Raw genomic sequence first — 27362 nt, forward strand, 5'->3', positions numbered from 1 at the left:
GAGGTGGGCGGATCATGAGGTCAGGAGAGCGAGACCATCGTGGCTAACATGGTGAAACCCCGTATCTACTAAAAATACAAAAAATTAGCCGGGCCGGGCGGCGGGCACCTGTAGTCCCAGCTACTCGGGAGGCTGAGGCAGGAGAATAGGGTGAACCCGGGAGGCGGAGTTTGCAGTGAGCCGAGATCCCACCACCACTCCACTCCAGCCTGGGCGACAGAGCAAGGCTCCATCTCAAAAAAAAAAAGAGTATTAAATGCCACATAGTTGTTTCTCATTAGTGATTTAAAAAAATTTAAGGTGTTAGGCTATTGCATCCTGTCCCCTTAGCTTCATGAACTGCTATGTGATAGAGTGAAATTCTGCTAATCTTACTCCTCTAGGTTATACTTAGCATTTGATTTTCCTCTTTGTAGGATTTGAACTTTCTCCTCCTCGTCTTCGTCGTCGTCGTCTTCTTCTTCTTCTTCTCCTTCTCCTTCTCTTCTCTTCTTTTTTTTCTTTTTCTTTTTTTTTTTTTGAGATGGAGTTTCACTCTTGTTGCCCAGGCTAGAGTGCAGTGACTCAATCTCGGCTCACCACACCCTCTGCCTCCTGGGTTCAAGCAATTCTCCTGCCTCAGGCTCCCGAACAGCTGGAATTATAGGCATGTGCCACCACACGCCTGGCTAATTTTGTATTTTTAGTAGAGATGGGTTTCTCCATGTTGATCAGGCCAGTCTTGAACTCCCAACCTCAGGTAATCCTCCCACTTCGGCCCCCCAAAGTGCTGGGATTACAGATGTGAGCCACGGCGCCCGGCCCCCCTTTTCTTCTAGTTTGATCCTCTGTTGATGATTTAGGGGCTGGTGTAAGGGTTATTCAGGGGAGAATATTCTAGATGGTCACAGTCTCAAGAGTCCTTGGTAGCTAGCCCACTGTCTTGAGCAATTCTTATCCTCTTGTTAGCCTCAAATCAAGATTAAGCAAAACACATTGCTTGAATGCCCTTATTATTCATAAGGAACAATGGATGATTTGGGATAGATAACAATATAAAAAGAAAGGGGGATTGGGTCAGTTAATGAGAAGTTATACCAACTTCCCTAAAAACGTTACAGACATTTCTCTGAGGCCTGTGTTCACTGATGATCTTTCCCTCTGATGGTCTTGTGAGTGATATTTTGAAGACAGGCCTAGATGTTCATTTACAAAGTGTGCTGAGTTTTTGTTTTGTTTTTGTATGGTACTTCAGGGTCAGGTGGAGTATCAGCCAAGGGAAAAAGGAAACCCAGGCAGGAAGAAGATGAAGACTATCGAGAATTTCCTCAGAAGAAGCATAAGCTTTATGGTAAGGCAGTAACTTTTCTACTTTTTCCCTGGGTGACTGAGCTTTATTCTTTGAGGATAAAGGAAAGAGAAGCCTTAGTTTGAGCCCTTCAGTGACCTCTGAGCCCTTTCAATTGTTTGGGAGGGAATGGCCTCCATCCTGCCTCATTATACCCTTTCATTCTGTCATGACAGGCAGTCAGTCGGTTGAGGGACTGGGAAATAGGGTGTTGAAGAGGAGGAGAGGGAAGAGATTTTGGTATTAGCAAGGGTGATGTGCTGGGCTTCAAGTTTCTGTCTTGTGTCAGGGAGGAAGCAACGGCCTAAAACTCAGCCCAATCCCAAATCCCAGGCCCGTCGTATTCGGAAGGAACCGCCAGTTTATGCAGCAGGTATGTTTTCTTTTGGAAGTTTTGTGGGATGTAGTTCTCACACTCTGATTTGTTGTTGGTGTTGTCTGTGAAGGAATGAGGTACTAAAGCATTTCTTTAAGGAGGCAGTTACTAAGTGCCCGAGTTTGGAGTCAGACAGATCTTTGTTCAAGTTTTGGCTCTTCATTAACTTTGTGACCTGCCTTAATTTGTTTAACTTCCTCTTGCCTCAGTTTCCCTGTCTATGAATAGGGGTAATAAAGGCAGTCAGAGTTGTTGTGAAAATTAAATGGATAAAAACATTTAGCATAGTCTCAGGCACACAAGAAACACTCAGCAGACAGGCTGTGACATTTCTCAGTATCCTATTGTTATATCCTGTGGTGAAAAATGTTGCTGCCTAATTCTTGAAGCCACTGGGCTTCGGAGTGGTTCTCAGGTGGTTTTTATCGTGGTGAAATGAGTAGGAGTTTTCAGAAACTCTTCACTGTCTAAAAAAATACTACTTTTAGAAGTTATACCCAACAAGAGTCTCTTCATTGCAGTCTGCCAGGAAAAGGAAAAACCATTTTATGATACTTTTCCTAAATCGTGGGATTATGCTTTTTGTTTCTGGAGAATACTGCAGATTACAAAGTGTTTCTTTCTCTCCTTTGTAGGCAGTTTGGAGGAGCAATGGTACTTAGAAATCGTTGATAAAGGCAGTGTCTCCTGCCCTACCTGCCAGGCAGTGGGGAGGAAGACCATAGAGGGTTTAAAGAAACACATGGAAAACTGCAAGCAGGTTAGATATTTTGGCGTTTCATAACTGTTACGATATTTTTACCCAAACTTTAGACCTCTTTTGCTGTGTTGGATATGCTGGTTATAATGGATGAAAAGCAGCATTGTATAATGAAGGAAACATAGGCTTTGGATCTGACAGAGTTAGGTTTGAATCTTCTCTTAGCCACATACTAGTGTGACATTTAGCTTTTTATATGTAGACTTCAGTTTCATTTGTAAAATAGAGAAAAAATAATAAATACAAAATAGCAAAAACCTTATGTAGTCCATGAGAGGATAAGAAAGAAGTAACACAGGGCTAAGTGCCTAGCCCATTACTTGGCAAATATTGGCATTCAGTTAATGGTAATTCTTATTATTTTATAAGTGAATTGCCTGTATTTTGCCCTTGAAGACATGACACTGAGTTTCTGGGATTTTGAGATATAATGACTATTGAGGTTAAGAAATAAAGGAGACATAGATGAAAGCATTTTAGTAGGACTTGGTGACATTCTGTTTCTCTGTGGAACAACCTAGCACTGAGCAGTATTTTTCCTTCTAGGAAATGTTTACTTGTCATCATTGTGGGAAACAACTTCGTTCACTGGCAGGGATGAAGTATCACGTCATGGCAAATCATAATAGTCTGGTAAGAGTGTCTTCTGTCTTTTGTGAGTGTTTGGATGTCTTTTTTTTTTTTTTGAGATGGAGTCTCACTCTGTCGCCCAGACTGGAGTGCAGTGGCATGATCTCGGCTTACTGCAACCTCCACCTCCTGGGTTCAAACTATTGTCCTGCCTCAGCCTCCCAGGTAGCTGGGATTACAGGCATGTGCCACGACACTCGGCTGATTTTGTATTTTTAGTAGTGATGGGGGTTTCTCCATGTTGGTCAGGCTGGTCTTGACCTCCCGACCTCAGGTGATCTGCCTGCCTTGGCCTCCCAAAGTGCTGGGATTACAGGCGTGAGCCACCGCGCCCAGCAATTTTTTGTATTTTTAGTAGAGACTGAGTTTCACCACGTTGGCCAGGCTGGTCTCGAACTCCTGACCTCAGGTGATCCGCCCTCTTTGGCCTGCCGAAGTGCTGGGATTACAGGCATGAGCTACTGTGCCCAGCCTGGATGTCTTTTACTTACGTGAGTGTAGATATCTCAGTGCACATGGCTCTGGGATTTTATAAGGGTGTGAGTAAGAAGAGCCTTTTGATAAAAGAGTTAATGCACAACGAAACCTTTGCATGAATCCATAAATATTTGTGTGTTTAGGTTGGCTCCAAAGGTTCGTATCCTGGGAGGTAGAGGCTCAGAACTCTTATTTCCATTATATTCACTTCCTTTGTTCAGGAGAAGATGGAGAAAGCCAGGAGTCAGATAACTTGGGCTTCATTAGCACCAGCTTAGCTGCCAGTCCAAACCTTGATTCTCCTCTGATACTTTTTTTCCCTAATATTATCTGATATTATCTTTTACATGAATCATCATCTTGTTTGCTTCTCTTGATTTCTAGCCCATTTTGAAAGCTGGAGATGAAATAGATGAGCCAACTGAGAGGGAAAGGCTCCGAACAGTTCTAAAGAGACTGGGAAAGCTCAGGTGCATGCGTGAGGTAAGGGCCCAAGGACAGCAGTTCCTTCTCCCTAAATTCTCAGGTCAATGTCTTCTGTTCTTTCCATTTCTTCTCTTCCTCATTGTTGACTTCCTAGTTCTGCACTATTTTGGTCTCTTGAATCATTAATAGTTCTTTATTTTCTTCCTCATTTCCAAAAAATTATTTTTATTCCCCTTCCCTTTGTTTAATGGGGTTTCCTTACCATCCATTTTTTAATGTGATGAAGAGGATCCCAGTGATCCTTCACTGTGCTGAACTTTGGTATAAATTGCTGGGTATTTGATATTGGGATGGGGTTGAATCACAGACCAAAGAGAAAGCTATGACATAGAGTAGATGCACAGTTGTAGTTTATCAAGGGCTACTAAGCTTATTGAAAATCATGGTTGATTTTCAACCATAGGATGGCCAGAGACAAGGAAGGGTTGTGCCGATGGGAGATGTTGGAGAGTGTCTACTGAAATCAGAGGGTCTATTTGTATTTTGTGGTGGTGCATGCTTTATGGCTGTTTAGAAATTTAGGGATCATGTCAAAAGATGTAAGATTATAGTTTAGGCTTCTCTCCTGTGTTCAGAGTTGCTCCAGTAGCTTCACCAGCATCATGGGATATCTTTACCATGTTAGAAAATGTGGCAAAGGGGCTGCAGAGCTGGAAAAGATGACCCTGAAATGTCACCACTGTGGAAAACCATATAGGTCGAAGGCTGGACTTGCGTATCACCTGAGGTCAGAGCATGGGCCTGTGAGTACTGATTCCTTTCTGTACCCTGCATGGGGATGTATTTGGTGGTGAGTCCTTAGCCCTCTATCTTCCCATATGTGTTTGGTTCCTCATTTGTATCCTCTTTTAGTCTCTGAATGCTTGTGTTCGCTCTTCTTTGTTCTTTCTTTGTCCTTTTCTTATTTCTGCCTTTTGAACATTATTAGGTTAGATAAGTCAGAATTCAAAGTATAGTCCAGGCAGAAGTAAACTCATTATTATATATTTTATATCATATATTTTTATATAGTGTATATATATTTATATAGTGTATATAAATGTATATATATAAAAATATATATATATTTTTCTTTAAGAGACAAGATCTTGCTGTCTCAGACTTGAGTGCAGTGGTGGGATCATAGCTCACTGCAGCCTCGAACTCTTGGGCTCAAGCCATCTTCTTGCCTCAGGCTCCTAAGTAGCCAGGACTACAGGCTTGCGCCACATGCCCAGCTAATTTTTTTGTTTTTCATTTTTTGTAGAGACAGGTGTCTCATTATGTAGCACAGACCAGTCTCGAACTCCTGGCCTCAAGCTATCCTCTTATCTTGACCTCCCAAAGTGCTGGGATTATAGGTGTGAGCCACCGTGCCCAGCCCATTACTTAATTAGTTTATGTACTTATATATTTTTGAGACGGACTTTCCCTCCATTGCCCGTGCTGGAGTGCTGTAGAGCAATCTTGGCTCACTGCAACCTCTGCCTCCCAGGTTCAAGTGATTCTCCCACCTCAGCTTCCCAAATAGCTGGGATTACAGGCACGTGCCACCACGCCCAGCTAATTTTTGTATTTTTAGTAGAGACGGGGTTTCACCATGTTGGCCAAGCTGGTCTCGAACTCCCGATCTCAGGTGATCTGCCCACCTCGGCCTCCCAAAGTGCTGGGATTACAAGCGTGAGCCACTGTGCCCAGCCCTATTGTTATCCTTTTAAAACCAAAGGCATTCCCCCATAGCTAGAGCTTTTATGAGCATCTGTCCAGCTGGTTCCTCTTTCATTTTTTTGGTTTAATTTTTTTTTTTTTTCTGATTACATTTCCAAGGTTTCCTACCCTGTGGTTTATTATTTTTTTTAGAGTCATTTGTTAAGATGTAATTTACATATGATAATGTTTACCATTTTAGTGCATAATTAGTAAGAATTTTGACACATGTATATAGTCATGTAACCACTATCACACTCAACACGTAGACTAGTCAGGGTGCCTTAGCTCACACCTGTAATCCGAGCACTTTGGGTAGCTGAGGTGGGCGGATTGCCTGAGCCCAGGAGTTTGAGACCAGGTTGGGCTACATGGTGAGACTCTGTCTCTACAAAAAATGAAAAAATAAGCCAGGCATGGTGGTGTACACCTGTAGTCCCAAGTACTTGGGAAACTGAGGTGGGATGATCACTTGAGCCCAGAAGGTTGAGGCTGCAGAGCTGTGATTATACCACTGCATGCCAGCCTGGGTAACAGAGTGAGACCTTGTCTCAAAACAAACAAAAAAAGATGTTTTATAATTCCGTCACCTCCTGAAGTTGACTTACGTTACTTTAGTCAGCCTTTTCCTCTAGCTGCAGCCCCTGGCAACCACTGATCTATTTTCTGATCCTATAGTTTTACCCTTTTCAGAATGTCATGTAAATTGAATCACACAGCATGTAGCCTTTGAGTCTAACTTCTTTCATTTACCATAATCCATTTGCGATTCATCCATGTATTGCATATATCATTAGTTCATTCCTTTTTTTTTTTCTGACTAGGATTTCATTGTATGGATGTTTCAAGTTTGTTGTTTATCTACTTACCGGTTGAAGAACATTTGGTTGTTTCTAGTTTTTGACAATCATGAATAAAGCTGCTATAAACATTCACAGAGGGTTTTGGGCTGGGCACGGTGACTCACGCCTGTAATCCCAGCACTTTGGGAGGCTGATGCAGGTGGATCGCTTGAGCTCAGGAGTTCGAGACCAGCTGGGCAACATGGTGGAACCCCGTCTCTATAGAAAATACAAAAATTATTTTCTATTTTTGGGCGCGGGTGGCACACGCCTGTAGTCCCAGCTGCTTGGGAGATTGACGTGGGAGGATGCCTTGAGCCCAGGAGGCAAAGGTTGCAGTGAGCTGAGATGGTGCCACCGTACTCCAACCTGGGTGACACAGCAAGACACTGACTCAAAAACAAAAAACAAAAAGATTGTTGTGTTTTGTTTTGTTTTTTTGAAACAGGGTCTTGCTCTTTTGCCCAGGCTGAAGCCACCTTGGCTCACTGCTACCTCTGCCTCCTGGGCTCAAGCTATCCTCCCACCTCAGCCTCCCAAGTAGCTGGGATTACAGGCGAGTGCCACCGCACCCAGCCAATTTTTGTATTTATAGTAGAGATGGGTGTTTGCCATGTTGGCCAGGCTGATCTTGAACTCCTGGGCTCAAGTGATCTGCCTGCCTTGGCCTCCCAGAATGCTGGGATTACAGGTGTGAACCACTGCACCTGGCAAAAAAGGTTTTTATGTGAAAATAAATTTTAATTTCCCTTGGGTAAATACTTAGGAATGAGATTTCTGGGTCATATGATTAATGTATATTTAACTCATAAGAAACTGCTGCATTGTTTCCCAAAGTGGCTGTGCCATTTTGCATTCCCACCGGCGAAGTATGAGAACTCCGTTGCTTTGCATCCTTGTCTACGTTTATTATTGTCAATTTTATTTTTTGATCCATTCTAATAGGTATGTAGTAGTACTTTACTGTGGTTTAAAATTTCATTTCCCTAATGACTAACAATGCTTAATGTTGTTGACCATCTTTGCATGTGCTTACTGGTGGTTTGTATGTCTTTAATGAAGTGTCTGTTCAAAGCCTTTGTTCATTTTTGGGGGGAAGATTTTTGTTGTCTTATTAAGTTTGGGATGTATTCTGGGTTTTTTATCATTCCAGATACAAGTTCTTTATCTTTTTTTTAACATTGCCTTTTGAAGAATAGAGTTTTAAATTTTGATATAGTTCAATTTATGTATTTTTTCATTTATGGAAAATGCTTTTGTCATATCTAAGAAATCTTTGCTTAACTCAATGTATAATTTTCTTTCCTTTTTTTTTCTTGAGATAGAGTCTCGCTCTGTTGCCCAGGCTGGAGTGCACTGGTGTGATCTTGGCTCACTGGAGCCTCTGCCTCCCGGGCTCAAGTGATTCTCCTGCCTCAGCCTCCTGAGTAGCTGTGATTACAGCTGCCCGCGAGCACACCTGGCTAATTTTTGTATTTTTAGTAGAGATGGGGTTTCACCATGTTGGCCAGGCTGGTCTCAAACTCCTGACCTCAGGTGATCCACCTGCCTCGGCCTCCCAAAGTTCTGGGATTATAGGCGTGAGCCACTGTGCCTGGCCCTCAGTGTATAATTTTCTGTTGCTACTGTGAATCACCACAAACTGGCTTAAAGCAACACAAATTTATTATCTCACCGTTCTTTAGGTAAGAAATCCAGTTACAGGATGCCTCAGCTCGTTCCTCTGCTTAGAGTGTCAGCAGGCTGGAATCAGTATCGGTAGGGCTGTTGTTTTTTAGAGGCTCTAGTGGGAGAATATGTTTCCAGACTCATTCAGATTGTTCAAGAATTCAGTTCCGTGCAGTTGCAGGAGCTCCTTTCCTTATTTGCTGTGGGCTGAGAGTTCTTCGTTTCCAAAGGCCACCTGCATTCCCTGGCTCTTGGCCGTATGCAAGTCAGAGACAGCAGGTTGGATGTCTCTCATGCTTTGAATCTCTCCTGCCTCTTCTTCTGCTGGATCTTTCTTACTTAAAGTCAACTGATTGTAGACTTTTATCACATCTGCAAAATACCTTCACATCAACACACTTAGATTTATGTTTGATTGACTAACTGTTGACTGTATCCCAGCCAACTTGACACATCAAAAAACCATCATACACAGGATCACACACATTTTCTCCCTTGCTCTCTTCCAGAAGTTTTATAGTTTTATGTTTTACATTTAGGGCTATGGTCCATTTTGAGTTAATTTTTATATATAGTGTGAGGAATGGGTTAAGATTTGTTTCTTTGCATACGAATGTGTCTTTTAACCACTAAGAAGTCTTTTTTTTTTTTTTGAGACAGAGTTTCATTGTCACCTAGGCTGGAGTACAATGGCGTGATCTTGGCTCACTGCAGCCTCCACCTCCCTGGTTCAAACGAGTCTCCTGCCTCAGCCTCCCGAGTAGCTGGGACTACAGGCGTGTGCCACCACGTCCAGCTAATTTTTATATTTTTAGTAGAGACAGGGTTTCACCATGTTAGCCAGGCTGGTCCCGAACTCCTGACCTCAGATGATCCACCCGCCTTGGTCTCCCAAAGTGCTGGGATTATAGGCGTGAGCCACCGCGCCTGGCCCCAAGAAGCTTTTTTTTTTTACCGGTAGAATATACATTAATATGGTGGAACTTGATGCTATGTAGCTCTTTTGATATTTAAAGCAGGAAGCTCAGCCTTTAATCACTGGCTGTGATAGGTGCTGCTTCTCAGGCCTATGTTTTGCTGTGTTTCATTCTTGCAGATATCCTTCTTTCCAGAGTCAGGACAGCCAGAGTGCTTAAAGGAGATGAACCTAGAGTCAAAGAGTGGGGGCCGAGTTCAGAGACGTTCTGCCAAGATAGCTGTATACCACCTGCAGGAGCTGGCCTCTGCTGAACTGGCCAAGGAATGGCCCAAGAGGAAGGTGCTTCAGGACCTGGTACCTGATGATCGAAAGGTAAGGCAGAAGCATGTATCAATTTGGGAACCATTATGTCTAACGTTGTGTCTGCTGTACACAGAGAAGTAAATGTACTTGAGTGAGTACGTGATAGGCAGTATTTTGTTGTTTATCTTTGGAGATAGAGTACATCTGATCTAGCTTTGGTATTTGGATTCAGTTAGGTTCTAGAGTGACAGTCTGTTTCGTAAATTCCTTAAAGAGCCCTCTTAATTCTGGACTACTTCCAGAGGGAACCTGAATTCCCAGATTAGATTTTTGTTTAATGTGTTTTTATTTTGTTAGTTCATATGTAGTAGTTTATATTTAGTTGAGATAAGTGGTTTCAGTTTGTTTTGTAGTAACAGAACTCCTCTCCCCCGCTTTTTTCAAAATAAAATCCTATGCAAAACACCAGTATATAAAATAACTTAGAAGCAGATTTGCTCTGAGTAGCTATGAGTAGTGAGCCCAAAGCCTTGTCTACTTGGCTTTCTTCTTTTTGATCCTTTTATTGTTCCCCTACATGGCCCCAAGCGTACTTCTGAGGGGTGCAGAACCTGTTTGGAAGCCCTTGGATCTATTAGAATCTATTAAAATAGATCATAGAAGAAGGGGCATTATTTAGCCAAAAGGAAACAAGGATATATGACTATAGGACTGTCTTGGGAGCAGGTTGAAGGGATACGTAATAAGGAGTAAGAGAGGAGCAAAGGGCTCTTATTCTCCAGGGTATCAAGAAGTTCACATTTGGCATAGGGCTCTGACCTATGTGAGAGGAATGTTATGTCTTACAAGAAAGTAAGGCTGGGCGCAGTGGCTCAAGGCTGACATTCCAGTACTTTGGGAGGCTGAGGTGGGTAGATCATGAGGTCAGGAGATCGAGACCATCCTGGCCAACATGGTGAAACCCCATCTCTACTAAAAATATAAAAATTAGCCGGGTGTGGTGGTGGGCACCTATAGTCCCAGCTACTCAGGAGACTGAGGCAGGAGAATCGCTTGAACCCGGGAGGTGGAGGTTGCAGTGAGCCGAGATTGCATCACTGCACTCCAGCCTGGGCGACAGAGTGAAACTCTGTCTCCAAAAAAAAAAAAAAGGAGAGGAAAGTAAGGTCAAACCCTAGTTTTCTAATACTTATGTCTTTTTGGTGTAAAAATCAGTCCAAGGTGGTAGGTGTGCACTCCTGGTGGATGCTCCTGGTGTTCAAGGAATTGGATTGTATTTTTGAATATTAGAGTATACTTTCTTGTTTTGGACTTATTTCTACATTTTTTTTTTTTTCCCTGCTACAGGCTAAAGTACATGGCTATCTAAATCCAACTTAAATGTGGGTTTTGCACAGTGATAGTTATGATATTACAGTCAGGTTTCACTGTGCATAGGATATCATAAGGAAATTTAAATATTTGTTAACTGGCCGGGCGCAGTGGCTCACGTCTGTAAAGTAATCCCAGCACTTTGGGAGACCGAGGTGGGCGAATCACGAGGTCAGGAGTTCGAGACCAGCCTCGTCAACATGATGAAACCCTGTCTCTACTAAAAATATTTTAAAAATTAGTGGCTGGGCCTACAGTGGCTCATACCTGTAATCCCAGCACTTTAGGAGGCCGTGGCAGGCCGATCACCTGAGGTCAGCAGTTCGAGACCAGCCTGGCTAACATGACAAAACCCCTTCTCTACTAAAAATACAAAAATTAGCTGGACGTGGAGGCGGGCACCTGTAATCCCAGCTACTTGGGAGGCTGAGACAGGAGAATCACTTGAACCTGGGAAGCAGAGATTGCAGTGAGCCAAGATCATGCCATTGCACTCCAGCCTGGGTGACAAGAGCGGAAATCTGTCTCAAAAAAAAAAATTAGCCAGGTAGGACACACCTGTAGTCCCAGCTGTAGTCTCAGGTACTGGGGAGGCTGAGGCAGGAGAACAGTTTGAACCTGGGAGGCAGAGGTTGCAGTGAGCCAAGATCATGCCACTGCAATCTAGCCTGGGCCACAGAGCAAGACTTCATCTCAAAAAATAAAATAAATAAAATAAAATAAAAAACATAAAATAGAATAAATTTGTTGGCAAATGCAGTGGCTCACGCCTGTAATCGCAGCACTTTGGGAGTCCAAGGCGGGCGAATCAGGAGGTCAGGAGATCAAGACCATCCTGGCTACCACGGTGAAACCCCATCTCTACTAAAAATACAAAAAATTAGCTGGGCATGGTGGTGCTTGCCTGTACTCTCAGCTACTCGGGAGGCTGAGGCAGGAGATTCACTTGAACCCGGGAGGCAGAGGTTGCAGTGAGCCGAGATTGCGCCACTTCACTTCAGCCTGAGTGACAGAGCGAGACTCCGTCTCAAAAAATAAATAGATAAATAAATATATTTGTTAACTCATTGATAAAGTTGGGTATTCTCATCCAGCAGATGCTTTCCTAAAATCATCAAATAGGTTATATATATATATATATATATATGTATTTTTTTTTTGAGACAGCGTCTTGCTCTGTCACCCAGGCTGGAATGCAATGGTGCGATCTCGGCTTACTGCATCCTCCACCTCCCAGGTTCAAGCGATTCTCGTGCCTCAGCCTCCCAAGTAGCTGGGATTACGGGCATGCACAACCACGCCCAGCTAATTTTTGTAGAGATGGGTTTTGCCATGTTGCCCAGACTGGTGTCAAACTCCTGAGCTCAGGCAATCTGCCTGCCTCGGCCTCCTGAAGTGCTAGGATTATAGGTGTGAGCCACTGTGCATGGCCTGGTTTGTATTTTTGACAGCGTATAGGTAAAAGGCGTTATTCTTTCTTAAATATAAAAATTTTATCTTTTTGAGTAGATGACATATTCTTCAAATGGTTAAAAAACTCAAAATGATGCTAAACATTGAATTAGCCCACTCCCACTGTGTCCTTGTTCTGTCCTGTCCCCATGGTTAACCATGCTTATCAGCTTCTTGTGCATTTTTCCACTGTTTCTTGATGTATATATAAGCAATGTATATTCTTTTTAAAAAACTTCTAACTTTGAAATAATTTTAGACTAGTTAGCAGAGTTTCCAAATGCTCTTCACCTAGCTTCTCCTAATGCCTTACATAACCATACCTTAGGATATTATCAGGATACCACATTTTATTTCATTTCTGTGTCTCCTTAGTCTCTTCCAATCTGTTATAGTTCCCCTGGCTTTGTCTTTTATGTCTTTGATGCTGTTGAAGAGAACTGGCTGGTTATTTTGTAGAATGTTCCCTACTATGGATTTGCATGATATTTTCTCAAGATTAGGTTGAGAGTTCTATATGTGTTTGGCAAGAATACCACTGAAGCAGTGTTGGCCCTTCTCCATGTATCATATCAAAAGGTATATGATGTTGATTTGTCTCTTACTGATGATGATAACTTTGATCAGTTGCTTATGGTGTGTTTTCTAAGTATCTCAATGGCAAAACTACAATCTTCCCATTTGTAATTAGTGAATATTTTGTGGGGAGATGGAATATGCACATATCCTGTTTCTTATACTGTTGCCTACTTAGATTAGCATCCATTGACGATATTTGCCAGTAACAGTTTTTTTTTTTTTTTTTGGTTTTTTTTTTTTTTGAGACGGAGTCTTACTTTGTCACCCAGGCTGGAATGCAGTGGCATGGTCTTGGCCCATTGCAACCTCCGCCTCCTGGGTTCAAGCGATTCTTCTGCCTCAACTTCCCGAGTAGCTGGGACTACAGGTGCGCACCACCACGCCCAGCTAATGTTTGTAGTTATAGTAGAGACGGGGTTTCACCATATTGGCCAGGATGATCTCGAACTCCTGACCTTGTGATCCACCCCCCTCGGCCTCCCAGAGTGCTGGGATTACAGGCATGAACCACTGCGCCTGGCCGCCCTCAACAGTTACACCTGTGATGTTTACATAATGATTTTCAGTTTCCATCTTTTTTTCTATAATTATTGATTAGAACTCTACTGTGAAAAGATCTGTTGTTTTTCTCTATTTATTTGTGTAAGTAAAGACTCAATGATATTTATTTTATTCCATGGGTTATAATCCAGTGCTATTATTATTTATATTGCTGCTTAACGTGTCCCAGATTTGGCAGTTGAGAGCTCTTTCAAGTGGGCTGCTATGTCTTTTTGACATCCCCTATCTTTTTTTGAGAACATTTTTTTTTTTTTTGAGACGGAATCTCGCTCTGTCGCCCAGGCTGGAGTGCAGTGGCCGGATCTCAGCTCACTGCAAGCTCCGCCTCCCGGGTTTACGCCATTCTCCTGCCTCAGCCTCCCAAGTAGCTGGGACTACAGGCGTCCGCCACCTCGCCCGGCTAGATTTTTGTATTTTTTTAGTAGAGACGCGGTTTCACTGTGTTAGCCAGGATGATCTCGATCTCCTGACCTCGTGATCCACCCGCCTTGGCCTCCCAAAGTGCTGGGATTACAGGCTTGAGCCACCGCCCCCGGCCGAGAACATTTTTTACTTTATGACATGATAAGACAGGCCGTAGGCTTATCTTCCATTTTTCCGTTCCCAGCCCTGGAATCAACCATTTCTCTAAGGAATCCTGGTTCCTTTTATTAAAGAATATATTTAGAAGTGAACATTTTAGTCCTTGTTCTACTGGAGTGTCATTGTTTCTGTGCCTTCTTGGTAGATAGAGTTAGGATATAAATGCATGTATAGTCATACATGCACACATACACATCCATATTTATTTTTATGGCTATCTGTATGTGTATTAAAAGCCATGAGACCTTCATTTCCAATCCAGCACCACAAGTTTCCTTCTAGTCTTCCTTTTTCCTTATTTGTAACTTCTTTCTCCAACAGTGAGAAACCTGGTTCTCATTATCCACAGTATATTTACTTATTTGCTCAATTCTAGTAGTACATAAAATAGTTTTAGAATTACCAACTCATTCCCCTGTAAAAAACAAATTTTCTATATTTGTATATACTTCTTTTCATCTTGTGCCTTACAGTATATAGTGAAAATAGTATTTTTCCACCGAGGTTGGTTTTTTCTTTCCTGTCCCCATCATTGTGTCACTTATTTGTGATAGATTTATGTGTTATTTTTATTAAGTTTTGGGTTTCCCCTACATCCTATTTAATGTAACTAGTCATTTATTTTGGGAGTATATGAAACCACCATGGTTCTAAATCAGACATATTCAAAGAGATATGTTCTGAGTCACTACTCTTCATCCCAACTATTCCATTCCCATTCCCCTTTTCTTTCTACTGTGTTCCCATCTACCTCCAAAGATAACCAAACTCATTCGTTTTCAGTTTATCCTTCCTGTATTTTTATGTGATGGATCATCAGATACATGTATATTTTCTTATATCCCCTTCTTTCTTACTACAGATAATTTTTTTGGTACTCTGCTTTGTTTCACTTAATAATATAGTTGTGGCCGGGTGTGGTGGCTCATGCCTGTAATCCCAGCACTTTGGGAGGCTGAGACAGGCAGATCACGAGGTCAAGAGATTGAGACCATCCTGGCCAACATGGTGAAACTCTGTCTCTACTAAAAATACAAAAATTAGCTGGGCATGGTGGCACACGCTTGTAGTCCTAGCTACTTGGAAGACTGAGACAGGAGAATCGCTTGAACTTGGAAGGTGAAGGCTGCAGTGAGCCAAGGTAGCAACACTGGACTCCAGCCTGGGCAACAGAGTGAGACTCCATCTCAAAAAAAATAAATAAAACAGACAAACATATATATATACAGTTGTCCCTCAGTATATGTGGGACATTGGTTCCAGGACCTCTGTGAATACCCAGATTTGTGCATGCTTAAGTTCCGCAGTCAGCCCTGACAAACCTGTGTATATGAAAAGTGGTCTTCTATGTAGATGGGTTTTGTGTACCGAAAATACAGTATTTTTGGTCTTTGGTTGGTTGAAAAAATCCACATATAAGTGGACCTGCACAATTCAAACCCATGTTGTTCAAGGGTCAACTGTTTATCCTGGAAATTACTCCACATGTGTTTATAGAAATCATCCTCATCTTTTTTTATAGCTGGATAGTACTTCATTTACATAAATATGATAGTTTATTACTAGTTTATTACTATCACATTTATGATACATTTGTAACTATTTATATAAACTATGTACTATGGAGCTGTAAAAAAGATTTTAGATAGGCCCATTTACACTAGCTTCAGAGGAGACTAAATGCTTATAAATAAAGCCACCTCTGTACTCTATGAAAGTACTGTGTACTCTATTCTTTCAAAGATTTACCAGAGGTTCTTTGGGCTACCTTCCTTACTTCCTCCATTACCTTTATGGGCTTTGGGTATGTTTTTTTTGTCGCAGAGAATCAGCTTCTTTTCAGACACTTCCATTGTCAAAGCAGGAAGATTGTTTACTCACCAGAAATACAACTATTTACCCATGGACTTTGCAAGAATTGTCTGTGCAGGTTGCTCTCTCCTCTCTGGAAACTCTAGTTGTAGTTGTAAGGAGAGATCAACTCAAGTCAAAGCCTGTAAAAAAAAAGTGCTAGAAATAATTCTACTTTTGAAGTATAAGCAAATATTATGTATTCTGTTCCCTGATTTCTCTCACATCCCTGTTTCATCTTGAACCTTAATTTTTTGTTTTAGAATTTTAAAAATACCAAAATTAGCATGTTATAATTGAAGAAAAATTAGAAATGCAGATAGGTAGGAAAAAATATTAAAATGATTCAAAATTCTACCAGAGATGTAGTTGCAGCTACTCGGGAGGCTGAGGCAGGAGAATGGCGTGAACCCAGGAGGCGGAGCTTGCAGTGAGCCGAGATCGTGCCATTGCACTCCAGCCTGGGTGACAGAGTGAGACTGTGTCTCAAAAAAAAAAAAAAAAAAAATTCTAACAGAGAAAACCACTGTTAATATTTTGATTTATACACTTCTAACTTTTTACTCATCTACATTTACGATGAGTATATAAATGCGAATTTGTATCCCTCTCTCTCTTTTAACATTTTTTAAATTTATTTTTTTCTTTCCTAATCATTAGAACCTATGAATCGTTCTTTTTTAACACATATTTTAATTCTATGTAGTACTCTGTAGCTTTTTTTTCTTTTTAAACTGTAGGTGAAATATATCTGAGTCTCTTGTCCTCTGTTAAAAATCAAACTTTTCTAAGACAAACAATAGACCATTATACTTACCAGTTTCAGGTACTTTACAGGGTCTTATATCTTACAGTTTTTTTGTATACAAAAGTATAGATTTCAGAATTATATAACCTAAAGAGTTGGGTGTGAAACTTTTGGGATATTTTGGTTGGGAGTTGGATTTATCTAATGTTTCTGGTTGTCTTGTCTTGTAGTTAAAATATACTCGCCCAGGGCTACCTACCTTCAGCCAGGAAGTACTACATAAATGGAAGACAGATATCAAGAAATATCATCGTATTCAGTGTCCTAACCAGGTGGTTCTTTCTCATTCATTTATTCAGTAAATATTTATCAAGCATGCTTTTCTTATTTATTCCTTCATGACAAAACACCTGAGCCTCAGTGGCTTAAAACAATTATTTTATTTGTTCACAATTCTGTAGAGCAGTAATTCTGTAAAGGCTCAGCAGGGCAGTTCTCCTGCGATATGTAGCATCAGCTGGAATCACTCATGAAAGTGCGTTCAGCTGGAAACTCAGTGAGACTGCAATGTTCAAGATGGTTTCTGTGCAGCTGCATTTATCTGGGAGCTTGGCTGTCCATATGGCCTCTTTCTCTAGCAGAGTGGTTGGGCTACCAGCAGGGTACATAGTGACTGACTTTTCAGAGAATATTTTGAGAACATGAAAGCAGGGTTGCACATCTCTTAAAATCTAGCTTCAGAATTTGCCAGCATCACTTCCATGATGTTTTACTGATCAAAGGAATCATGGGACTAACCCAGATTCACAGGAAGGGTAACTATACTTCTTGATGGCAAGAGTGGAAGATAATTTGCAGCTATCTTTATTTTTACGATTCTAAAAATATTTTTATTTTCTAGAGTCAAGATGAGGGAGAGAGCCATCTTTAAACCATCACAGCTATAGTAGATTCAGTACTTTGCAGAGGAGTAAATACAAAAGAAGAGGGAACACATTTGCACTAAATAAAGCAGATTTTAAAAAAAACTATATAATTTTCCATGTTTCTCTTAAGTGTCAGAGAAAGTACCAAGGGAAGGAAATGGCTTAATCTTTCCTAAAAAACTTGTTCACCTTCTGTTTCTTTTCTTTTTACCTTTCCTTGGCTTTTCTTCTTGCTTTTGTGGCTTGCATGTATATTCTTTTTTCGTTTGGTTTGTGGCACAGATTATTGGTTTTCTTCCTTCAAATGTGGAGTTGGTCAGCGTAAATGGCTAGAGTGTTCAGAGAAGGGAGCTATTTGGCATAGTCTTCACACTATTTCTTCTCTTTTTCAGGGCTGTGAGGCTGTCTACAGTAGTGTGTCTGGCCTTAAAGCTCACCTGGGCTCTTGTACATTGGTTTGTAACTTTTTAAACTTAATATCTTAACATGTCCTCTAAAATAGTCTGACATGGAAGAGAATTCAGTTTAGGTGAACAGCTAGTTGTCCTGTTTACCATTATCTTCAGAGGCTGCTTTAGTTTTTCATGTCTCAAAGATTATTGGTTTGGTATTGGGTGGGATGCCAGGGCATGTCCAAGGCTTAGAAAAGATCACCATAGTCACAAGTCATTATCAAGTTAAAGGAATTTGGAGAAAAATATATTTGTTCTGAGTTCCTACCCTGAGTTCCTATCCCTGAATTCTAAGAGATTCAGCTCCTTGCATTTGAGCGTCTCCTACGCTGGGCCTGCCCTGTTTGGGTGGGCCTGAAACTTTGTAGAATCGCCATATATGTGCTTATCTGGATTGGTAAAGATCCTCTATACCCATCTGAACCATACTGGCCTCTGGGGATGGGAGGTGGGATAGGGTGTCAGGCTAACAGCGATTCACCTCACTGAATCTTTTCCATGTTGACCCAGGTGTCCTACAATCTACCAGCCATGGGAATTGCTGCCATTTTCCAATCTCCTCACACAAAATGAGCACCATGGAAACCTGAAGCTTCAGGAGGGGAGAGAAGTCTCAGTTCAAGGCAACAAGGGAGTTGTAGGCATCTAAACCAGATCTGTCCAGGAATGCTTAGGAGTTTGTCATCTTGATCCTAGTTTCTGAGTCCTTAAACTAGGTATTATGGATGGTACTCTTCTAATTCTGGATTTTGAAGGCACTTTTTGCAACAGTGGATCATAGTGGGAAGAATTGTACATTGGTGCCTCTGGTGAATTTTGGGCATTTGATCATTTTGGGGGAGGAACCAAGACAACCTGGAAGTGAAGTTAAAGCAACATAGAAAGCTAGAAAGATGTGGCATGTTACCTGAGAAAAAGTAGGAGACTTTCAGGTTGTGTTGAAGTAGGGTGGGTGATGGGAACAGAATTGCACTAGGATGGATTTATGTTGGTAATCATCCATCCAAGCTGGTTTTCCTAAATCTATTACTATATTTGATCTTTTTCCTTCTTACCCTTTGCTGAAATAGAATTCCCTCTTTTCATCTCTAACAGTCCCTACACATAACCCAGGTATGTGTTTCTGAATTTACCAATAATTCTTTCTGTTTCTCTCTTGGAAATAGGGAAACTTTGTGGCTGGAAAATACAAATGTCTTCTATGTCAGAAAGAATTTGTGTCAGAGAGTGGTGTCAAGTATCACATCAACTCTGTCCATGCTGAGGTGAGGTTTTTGTAATCCTGTGGACCTGATATGTAAGCCACAAGAGAGGTAGGCTTTGTCCCTCTTGTTACGGATTAAGGATCTCAAGGAAAGTAACTCTAAAGTGGTTACCAGAGACATTAGAGTTAAAATATTCTCTAAACTTAGATACATAATTGTATTTTTCTGTGAAAGTATTTGAAGATACTCTGACGGGTGGGTGGGGTGGCTCATGCCTCTGATCTCAGCACTTTGGGAGGCCAAGGCAGGAGGATCACCTGAACCCAAGAGTTTGAAGCTGCAGTGAGCTGATTGCACCACTGCCCTCCAGCCTAGGCAACAGAGATCCTGACTCAAAAAAAAAAAAAAAATCACTGTGACTGTAAGCATCCTTGAACTCTTCTTTTTTTTTTTTTTAGACAAAGTCTCGCTCTGTTGCCCAATCTGGAGGGCTCATTGCAACCTCCAGCTCTCGAGTTCAAGCGATACTCCCTGAGTAGTTGGGATTACAGGCATCTGCCACCATACCTGGCTAATTTTTGTATTTTCAGTAGAGACGGGGTTTTGCCATGTTGGCCAGGCTGGTCTTCAACTCCTGATCTCAGGTGATCCACTTGTCTTGGCCTCCCAAAGTGCTAGCATTACAGGTGTGAGCCACCGTGCCCAGCCTGAACTCTTCTCATTCCTTTAAATCCAATTAAGTTAAACATTTGGGAACCAGGTTGAATTTACATGTTCGAAATTCTTGTTTCACAGTGATCTCTATACATTCATGCCTTCTAGCATTCTGATGTCTTCCAGCAACCCATTTTTAATGCTGTTTAAAATACTGGATGAAACAACTATAAAGGACATTATTGAGACAGTTGGGGAAATTTGAATGCTGACTATATTAAATAATAGTATTGTGTCAGTGTTAACATTCCCAAAGGTGATAGTTGTAGTCATGCAGGAGAATGCCCTTAGGCAGATATATGCCGAAGTGTTTAGGGATGAAGTATTATGATGTCTGCAAGTAACTTGCACATCGTCAACAAAAGAAAGAAGGAGGGAAGAAGGAAGAGAGGAAGGAAAGAGATTAACAATGGTAAATTTGATTGTTCATTGAACTGTTACAACTTTTCTGAAGGTTTGTAATTTTTCAAAATAAAAAAAATTTAAAAATTGTATATTAAAATGCTTTGGAGTTCAGAAGGTCAAGGATTTTCTCTTGGGGAAGGTTTTTAAGTAATACAAGTGAACAGAGAAATTGTTTATAATTATGTACTCCTACTACAACAGCTTAGGAATACAATGTGCATTCTCTTGGAATATCTTACTGCAGAAACTATTGCTGCCTGATGTGGAAAAATAAAGGGAACACCTTTATTTATTCTCTGCCCTCAAATTTGATAGTACTTAACAATGTGAGTTTTAATTACTTCCATAAAGTTTGGTTTCTGTTGCTTTACTGGCATAAGCTTTCAGAATCCCTAACCAAAATCTGAGATGTCTTCTGAAGGCAGTCATATCTTTTTAGTCATAATAGCATATCTTTTTTTGCTTCAGGGAGTATTTAAAAGGTAAATATCAGCGGGGCACTGTGGTTGACGCATGTAATCCCAGCACTTTGGGAGGCCGAGGCAGGCAGATCACCTGAGGTCAGGAGTTTGAGACCAGCCTGGCCATCATGGTGAAACCCCATCTCTACTAAAAAGTTAGCTGGCATGGTGGCGGGCACCTGTAATCCCAGCTACTTGGGAGGCTGAGGCAGAAGATTTGCTTGAGCCCGGGAGACGGAGGTTGCAGTGAGCCAAGATTGCGCCACTGCACTCCAGCCTGGGCGACAGAGCAAGACTCTGTCCAAAAAAGGTAATTATCTCCTGACAAAATCTGGCCTTTATATAGTTAACTGGTTTGTCCATTTTCTTCCTAAAAAGTTAAAACCAACGGAGGAGTTGGAACCAACAAATTTCATTTGGTTTGGGGCATGCTCCCAGGCATTCGTTTATTGATTTATGCCTCTATTTATGAATTTTGTGGGTGGTAAAAACATCTTTACCCTGTTTCTTCCTCCCTCCATCACATTTTCTTACACTACTTTTTTTTTTTTTTTTAACAGAAAATTTCAAACACATGAAAGTAGAGAAAGTAGCATAATGAACCCAGTGTGCTGTCAGCCATCCTCAGCAATCATCAGTGTATGGCCAATCTTGTGTCATTTATAACCTCACTTTTCTCCTCCCTTAAAGGCTTACTTTAAAGCAAATTCCACATATAATTTCAGCTGTAAGTGCTTCTTTCAATATGTATCTGTAAGAGATAAGGACTTTTGAAAACATATGACCACAAACATCATTATACCTAAAAAAGTTAAGAATTTTAATCTTATCATATATCCAGTTGTTATTTACATTTCCCTGATTATCTTATAATGTTTTTTCGAGTTGATTTATTCAAATTAGGATCTAAAACAAAGTCCAAATATTGCATGTTTGTTTTAACCTAGAGCAGTACTCTCCAAAAAAAATGTACTGTGAGGCATGTATATAATTTAAAATTTTCTAGTAGCCACATTAAAAAAGTATTTTAAAAAGATGAAACTAATGTTAATAATTTATTAAGCCCAATATATCTAAAGTTATTTTTAACATGTAAATCAATAAATTATTGAGATATTTTACATTTTTTTCATACCAAGTCTTTGAAATTTGGTGTATATTTTACATGAAAGCATATCTTAATTTGTTTTACTTACATTTAAACACATCACTTACCACACGTGGCTAGTGGCTGTCTCATTACATGGCACAAGACTAAAAGCTTCCTCTTCATTTTTACACATTTGCCATTTATTGAAGAAACCGGATCACTTGTCACATACATGTACCCACATTCTGGAATTTTGCTGATTGCACTCTATGGTAGTATTCCTCTATCCTGGCTATTTCCTCTTTTGCTTTTTGTTGTTGTTATTGTTTGTTTTTGACATACAGGGACCACTGCAGTGGAGTCTTGCAGTGGGGCAGAGAGATTGGGCTCAACTCCCTATCCTGACTTTTCCTATGAATTGGTAGATTTAGAAGATTGAACAGATCACTTGATAAGATTGAAGTTCTTTGGTTTTTGGCAGAAATACTTTATAATTGGATTTCATGTCCCCTACCCCTTTAATTTTTTAAAGTGAGCCTCGAAAATGTTAAGTAATTTGCCCATGGTCACGTATCTAGAAACAGAGCTGGGATTTGCACCCAGGAGGTCTTGGCTGCAAAATTCATACTCTTAGTTATGATGCCATCATGGAATAAAAATCTCCTATGGCTCAGTGTGTTACATCTCACGATGAGATTTATACTCAGGAGATATAAGAGTGGGATGATGCTAAGTAAACAGACTTTATAGATCATTTATTAAAGTCCCTAGAATTATGCCTTACAAAATATGTGCTTATGATAGCTGCTCTGTATTGGATATCTCCATCTTAAAATATAGAATCCTGAGGTATGGTTCCATATCTATTTCCTTCTTACTGTGTTCTGCCCTAATCATGCCTTTTTTCCATTCTTCCTCCACCTTTATATTCTTCACTATAGTTTCAACTGGATGACATTTCTATTTTGCCTCTCTAGGACTGGTTCGTTGTAAACCCAACAACAACCAAAAGCTTTGAAAAGCTGATGAAGATAAAGCAGCGGCAGCAAGAAGAAGAAAAGCGGAGGCAGCAGCACAGGAGCAGAAGGTCTCTAAGAAGGCGGCAGCAGCCTGGCATTGAGCTTCCCGAGACAGAGCTGAGTCTTAGAGTAGGGAAGGATCAGAGGAGAAATGAGGAACTGGTAGTGTCAGCCTCCTGTAAGGAACCAGAGCAGGAGCCAGTGCCAGCACAGTTCCAGAAAGTAAAGCCCCCAAAGACTAATCATAAACGAGGAAGGAAATAGGCAGTCAGTGTAAAAATGCTCCTAGGAAAGCAGATGTGATGCTGTTGTCACGGGGACCTGTGGTGGGAGGACTGAGTGAAGATTCTTTCAGCTGTTTGTGTAAGGCTGTGACTTTCTCAGCTCCTTCCTCCTGTGTAAATTTCACTGTCTTCCCTTTTTACACTTTGATTCCCCCCTCCCCTTTTAGTAGGTTTTCCTGCTATTCCTCCTCAAGTCCTCTTGTTTTTTTCTTATCTTGCCCAAAGAGCTCCCTCTCAAGGCCAACTATAGGCTCCTCTTGCCCTGTACAAAACTAAGAAACCTCTTTGGTTGTCCTTTCCTTCCTGGGGTATAGAATGTTCTTGGAAGCTCCATTGATTTAGTAGCTGCTCCATCATCTAGCTTGTGAAACCATTCCAGATTAATTTTTTAAAACCATAACTGGTTTGTCATTTTGTATTTGTGATATAACAAGTCTAGAAGCTAGAACTGTTGTCATTCATATAATAAGCTTATTCTGTCTCCTTGGGAAACAAACTTTATGGAGGCTGTTTGTCCTCTCAATATGATTTTAAGATTGAAAGTAAGAAAATGCATTTAGGATGAAAAATCTAGAACTACCCTATGCTGTTTATACTGGGAAATGCTTTGTACCAAGTAGCAGTGAAAAGCAGCTTTAGGAGTAACGTGACACAAACATTAAAATGACAGGAAAGAGAAAGTAGAAGCAGCAATAAATATTGCCCCAACTTTCTTAGAGCCTGAGGCCTCATCCGTAGCTATGATCACTTGCCTTCTGAAGCTTATTTTTGCTTCTTTGGTTTTAAGAATTGAGAAATATCACATTGCCCCTGATGTTTTGACAGTCTCCTAGTGCTCCTGGTAGTGCCACTGAGGGAAAACCAAAGTGCGCATTCCTTCTCCCTGGACTTTACCTCACTTGTTAGTTTACACCCCACTGTTTTCACCCATCCCCTTAGCCAACCTCTGTCTTTTTTAATTTTCTGAGAATATCGTCCTATCCTCTTTTATATATGGAGTTCTATCCTCTTTATATCCTGAGACTTTGACACCAGATGTAGATATTTATCTGGAGCTGGAAAGAAAAATTCTTTTTCTGTACCTCATGCCTACCTGGTAATGTTTAATGGGTTATTTCTCTTTGAGGGTGGCTTTGTCTGGAACATTGGTTAGAGCAGCTTTGTTGTCGTGTTTCTGGATTCTCTTCCCCGTTTTGCGTAAATATTGGTCTTATATATTCTTGCCTATTTTGTGGCATACGCCACATAAAAAATGAACCCTGATACAGATAAGTACTACCTTTTCAAATTCTGAAAGGCTATTACCACTTTAACTCTCTGTGCTCCTCCAAATAGCTTTAAAATGTGGGCTTTTGTGAAGACCACTTTCAAACAAGGGAGCACCGAAACCTGAATTGGTTACTGCCAGAATAGGTAGTTTTGAAACAAGTTAAGGACATGGTATGTGCACTCTGCATTTTCATTGGCAGTGTGCCCTTAAAGCCCTTTCAGTAGATGAGGGTTGTCAGGGAGGAGAAATGAAGAAGCTATGTTAATTTCTGGTGAGTAAGACCTGGGGAATGTTTGGCAATGACAAAAGAAATAAATGACTTTCAGAAAGATGTTTCCAGTGTTCTTTGACACCAACTTGCTGCATGACTCCTTGACACTGTATGGGGGTAAGAAGATGGCTAGAGATGGGGGTGAGTTTGAAATAAATTCCACATGCGGTTGTCTCAATAGTTCTTTAGTTAACCTGAATTTTAACCTGAATTATGCTGGTTAAAATTATATCTTTAATTTAACCTGAATTATGCTGGTTAAAATGAGTAGTTTGAGATTAAAGTGGATTCGAATAGGAAACTTGCCCAGTCTCATCCAGGGACCCCTTGCAGGCATTCCTTTTCTTTTTCCTGACCAAGACCAGGGATCAGCAGGACTCAGTAAGACTATTCTAATCACAGTATTGAGTTTTAAAGTTTTTTTAAAAAAATTCATTAGACTAACATAAACTAAGTTTGACAGTATTATGAACTTTCATACATGGTTTGGAATGCAAATTGGTACAGTCACTTCAAAAGTGATTTGGCAATAGCTAGCAAAGTTGAAGATAGGTACCCAAAGACTTAACAGTTTATCTCCTGGGCATACACAGAGAAACTCCTCTTGTCCAGGCATACAAAGAGACACAAAAAAGAATGATTATTGCAGTACAGTTTACAAGAGAGAAATACTGAAAACATGTGAGATCTACTTTCACCTCTGCAAGTTATGGGATTATAGAACAAATGACTAGACTGTATTTCCCAGTTACCCCCTTCCCTCCACTCTCTCTAGTGAAGGAGAGCCAGCTAACTCCTTTCCCATGGAATGTGAGTGGAGTGATGAATGCCACTGCAGGTTAGAACTTTGAGTGGGTGTACCTCCAAGCTTTCTTTGCCCTTCTTCCAGCTAAATGCAGATGCTGATGGGGCCCTATGAGATGGAAGAACACAAAATGGAAGGGATCTTGACTCCCTGCATCACCTCCTGAAGGAGAGCCACTTGCTTGCCAACCAGGAACATGTATCTGTGAGACTATTAAGTGAGCAAGAAATAAATGTGTTACTTGAGACATTATACATTCTTGGGTCTGTTTGTCAGCCTGCTCTAATACACAATAATTATCTATTATCAGAATGGATAAATTGCAATATAGTCATACAGTAGCATACAAGCTACAAAATTGAGTAGGGTTTCTTGTATCATCATGAATATGTCTCAATGTCTGGGGCCGGGCACGGTGGCTCACACCCGTCATCCTAACATTTTGGGAGGTTGAGGCTGGAGGATCGCTTGAGCTCAGGTGTTCTAGACTAACCTGGGCAATGTGGTGAAATCTCATCTCTACAAAAAATTAAAAAATTAGCTTAGCTGGACATTGTGGTGTGCACCTATAGTCCCAGCTACTTGGGAGGCTAAGATGGGAGGACTGCTTGGGTCCAGGAGATCGAGATGCTGCCATGAGCTGTGATCATGCTACTGTACTCCAGCCTGTGTGACACAGTGAGACCGTCTCAAAAAAAAAAAAAAAAAAAAAAAAAAAAAAAAAATCTGCACATCTCCTTAAAAGAGAACATTTTAGAAATTTATTCTTGCTTCATCTGGATTCCTCTTTCTCTTCTCATAGCAAACCCATTAGCAAGTCCTGTCTACCACCAACTACATTTTGAATTTGTTCACTCTACTTCTGCCATTCCAATCTAAGCCCTCATTACCTCTTGCCTAGACTACAGTATCTTCCTAATTGGTTTCCTTCCACTTTCTTGTGGCTTGGATACACTCCACCTAACAGCTGTAGTTTTTAAAATTGTAAATTAGACCTCATTCACCTGCTAAAGGCCCTCAGCCTACACCTGTGCTCCTAACTCCTGCTAGCCTTAGTAGCCTCATCTTCCTTTCCTTCACCCATGTTCTATGACCATTCCCCAACCATACTTTACACACACACCTTTCTGTTACACACACACCTTTCTGTTCCTTGAACCTACCAAGCTTATTGCCATCTTAAGGCATTTGCATTCACTGTTGCCTCTGCCTAGAATAGTTTCTTCCCCAGTTTTTGCATTGTAGGTTTCATTTTAGCAATCATAGCAGGTCTTAAATTTCACCTCAGAGGTATTTTCCATCTAAATTCACTTTCTTAACATAACCCTGTGTAATTTTCTAAATAGCAAAGCAGACAAAATGTAGATTGAAATCTTAGTTGGCCAACTTGCTGCTCACTTAGAGGTATGGATTTCAAAGTATGAAATCGGTTATCATTCAACTTTTAATTCTTCAAGCCTTCACTCTAGAAGGGACAGCCACAAGCAGTATACCATATCCGTTATCTGGGATGATAAGAAGTAAAAATGAACTGAGATCAGGTGGAAGTTACCCACTCCTGAATTAGATAATCAGGACACCAGTGGCAGGAGGGGAATTAACAGAAGAACTAATATGCTTCCTACTTTACAACTTTTTTTCAGCCTTAGAAATATATTGTCCTAGGGTTTTTACATCCACAGAGAATAAGCCTTCAAGTTTGTCTTGGATACCATGCTTTCCTTGTTCAGTGTTTCTGTATTTTCAGCTCACAAATTGAGATTTAATTTAAAGCACCTGCATGCTAAAATCCTAATTTCTGCATTAAAACTAGTTTTTATTATTTGCACGTGTGAGTAAGAC

At 40.7% G+C, this 27362-nt stretch overlaps 1 protein-coding gene across 9 annotated transcripts in view; it reads left to right on the top strand.

Moving 5' to 3' along the window:
• Positions 1-24775, top strand: part of ZNF512 (zinc finger protein 512) — a 38651-nt gene extending 13876 nt beyond the window's left edge. For 4 of the 9 annotated variants that reach the window (XM_023217240.2, XM_023217243.2, XM_023217244.2 and 1 more), the window contains 11 exons: positions 1235-1330; positions 1617-1700; positions 2339-2463; positions 3010-3096; positions 3955-4053; positions 4632-4799; positions 9349-9543; positions 16849-16950; positions 17937-17999; positions 19163-19261; positions 22849-24775. In XM_023217240.2, coding sequence (XP_023073008.1) covers positions 1235-1330; positions 1617-1700; positions 2339-2463; positions 3010-3096; positions 3955-4053; positions 4632-4799; positions 9349-9543; positions 16849-16950; positions 17937-17999; positions 19163-19261; positions 22849-23154 — 1424 coding nt within the window. In that variant the 3' untranslated portion in view covers positions 23155-24775. Of the gene's footprint in view, positions 1-1234; positions 1331-1616; positions 1701-2338; positions 2464-3009; positions 3097-3954; positions 4054-4631; positions 4800-9348; positions 9544-16848; positions 16951-17936; positions 18000-18506; positions 19262-21341; positions 21509-22848 lie in introns of those variants that run through there. The other 5 variants (XR_002732612.1, XR_002732611.1, XR_002732613.1 and 2 more) reach the window with 5 other exon arrangements.
• The last annotated feature ends 2587 nt before the right edge of the window (positions 24776-27362 follow it).

This window comes from Piliocolobus tephrosceles, chromosome 15 (assembly GCF_002776525.5).
Source record: "Piliocolobus tephrosceles isolate RC106 chromosome 15, ASM277652v3, whole genome shotgun sequence".
Lineage (NCBI taxonomy): Eukaryota > Metazoa > Chordata > Mammalia > Primates > Cercopithecidae > Piliocolobus > Piliocolobus tephrosceles.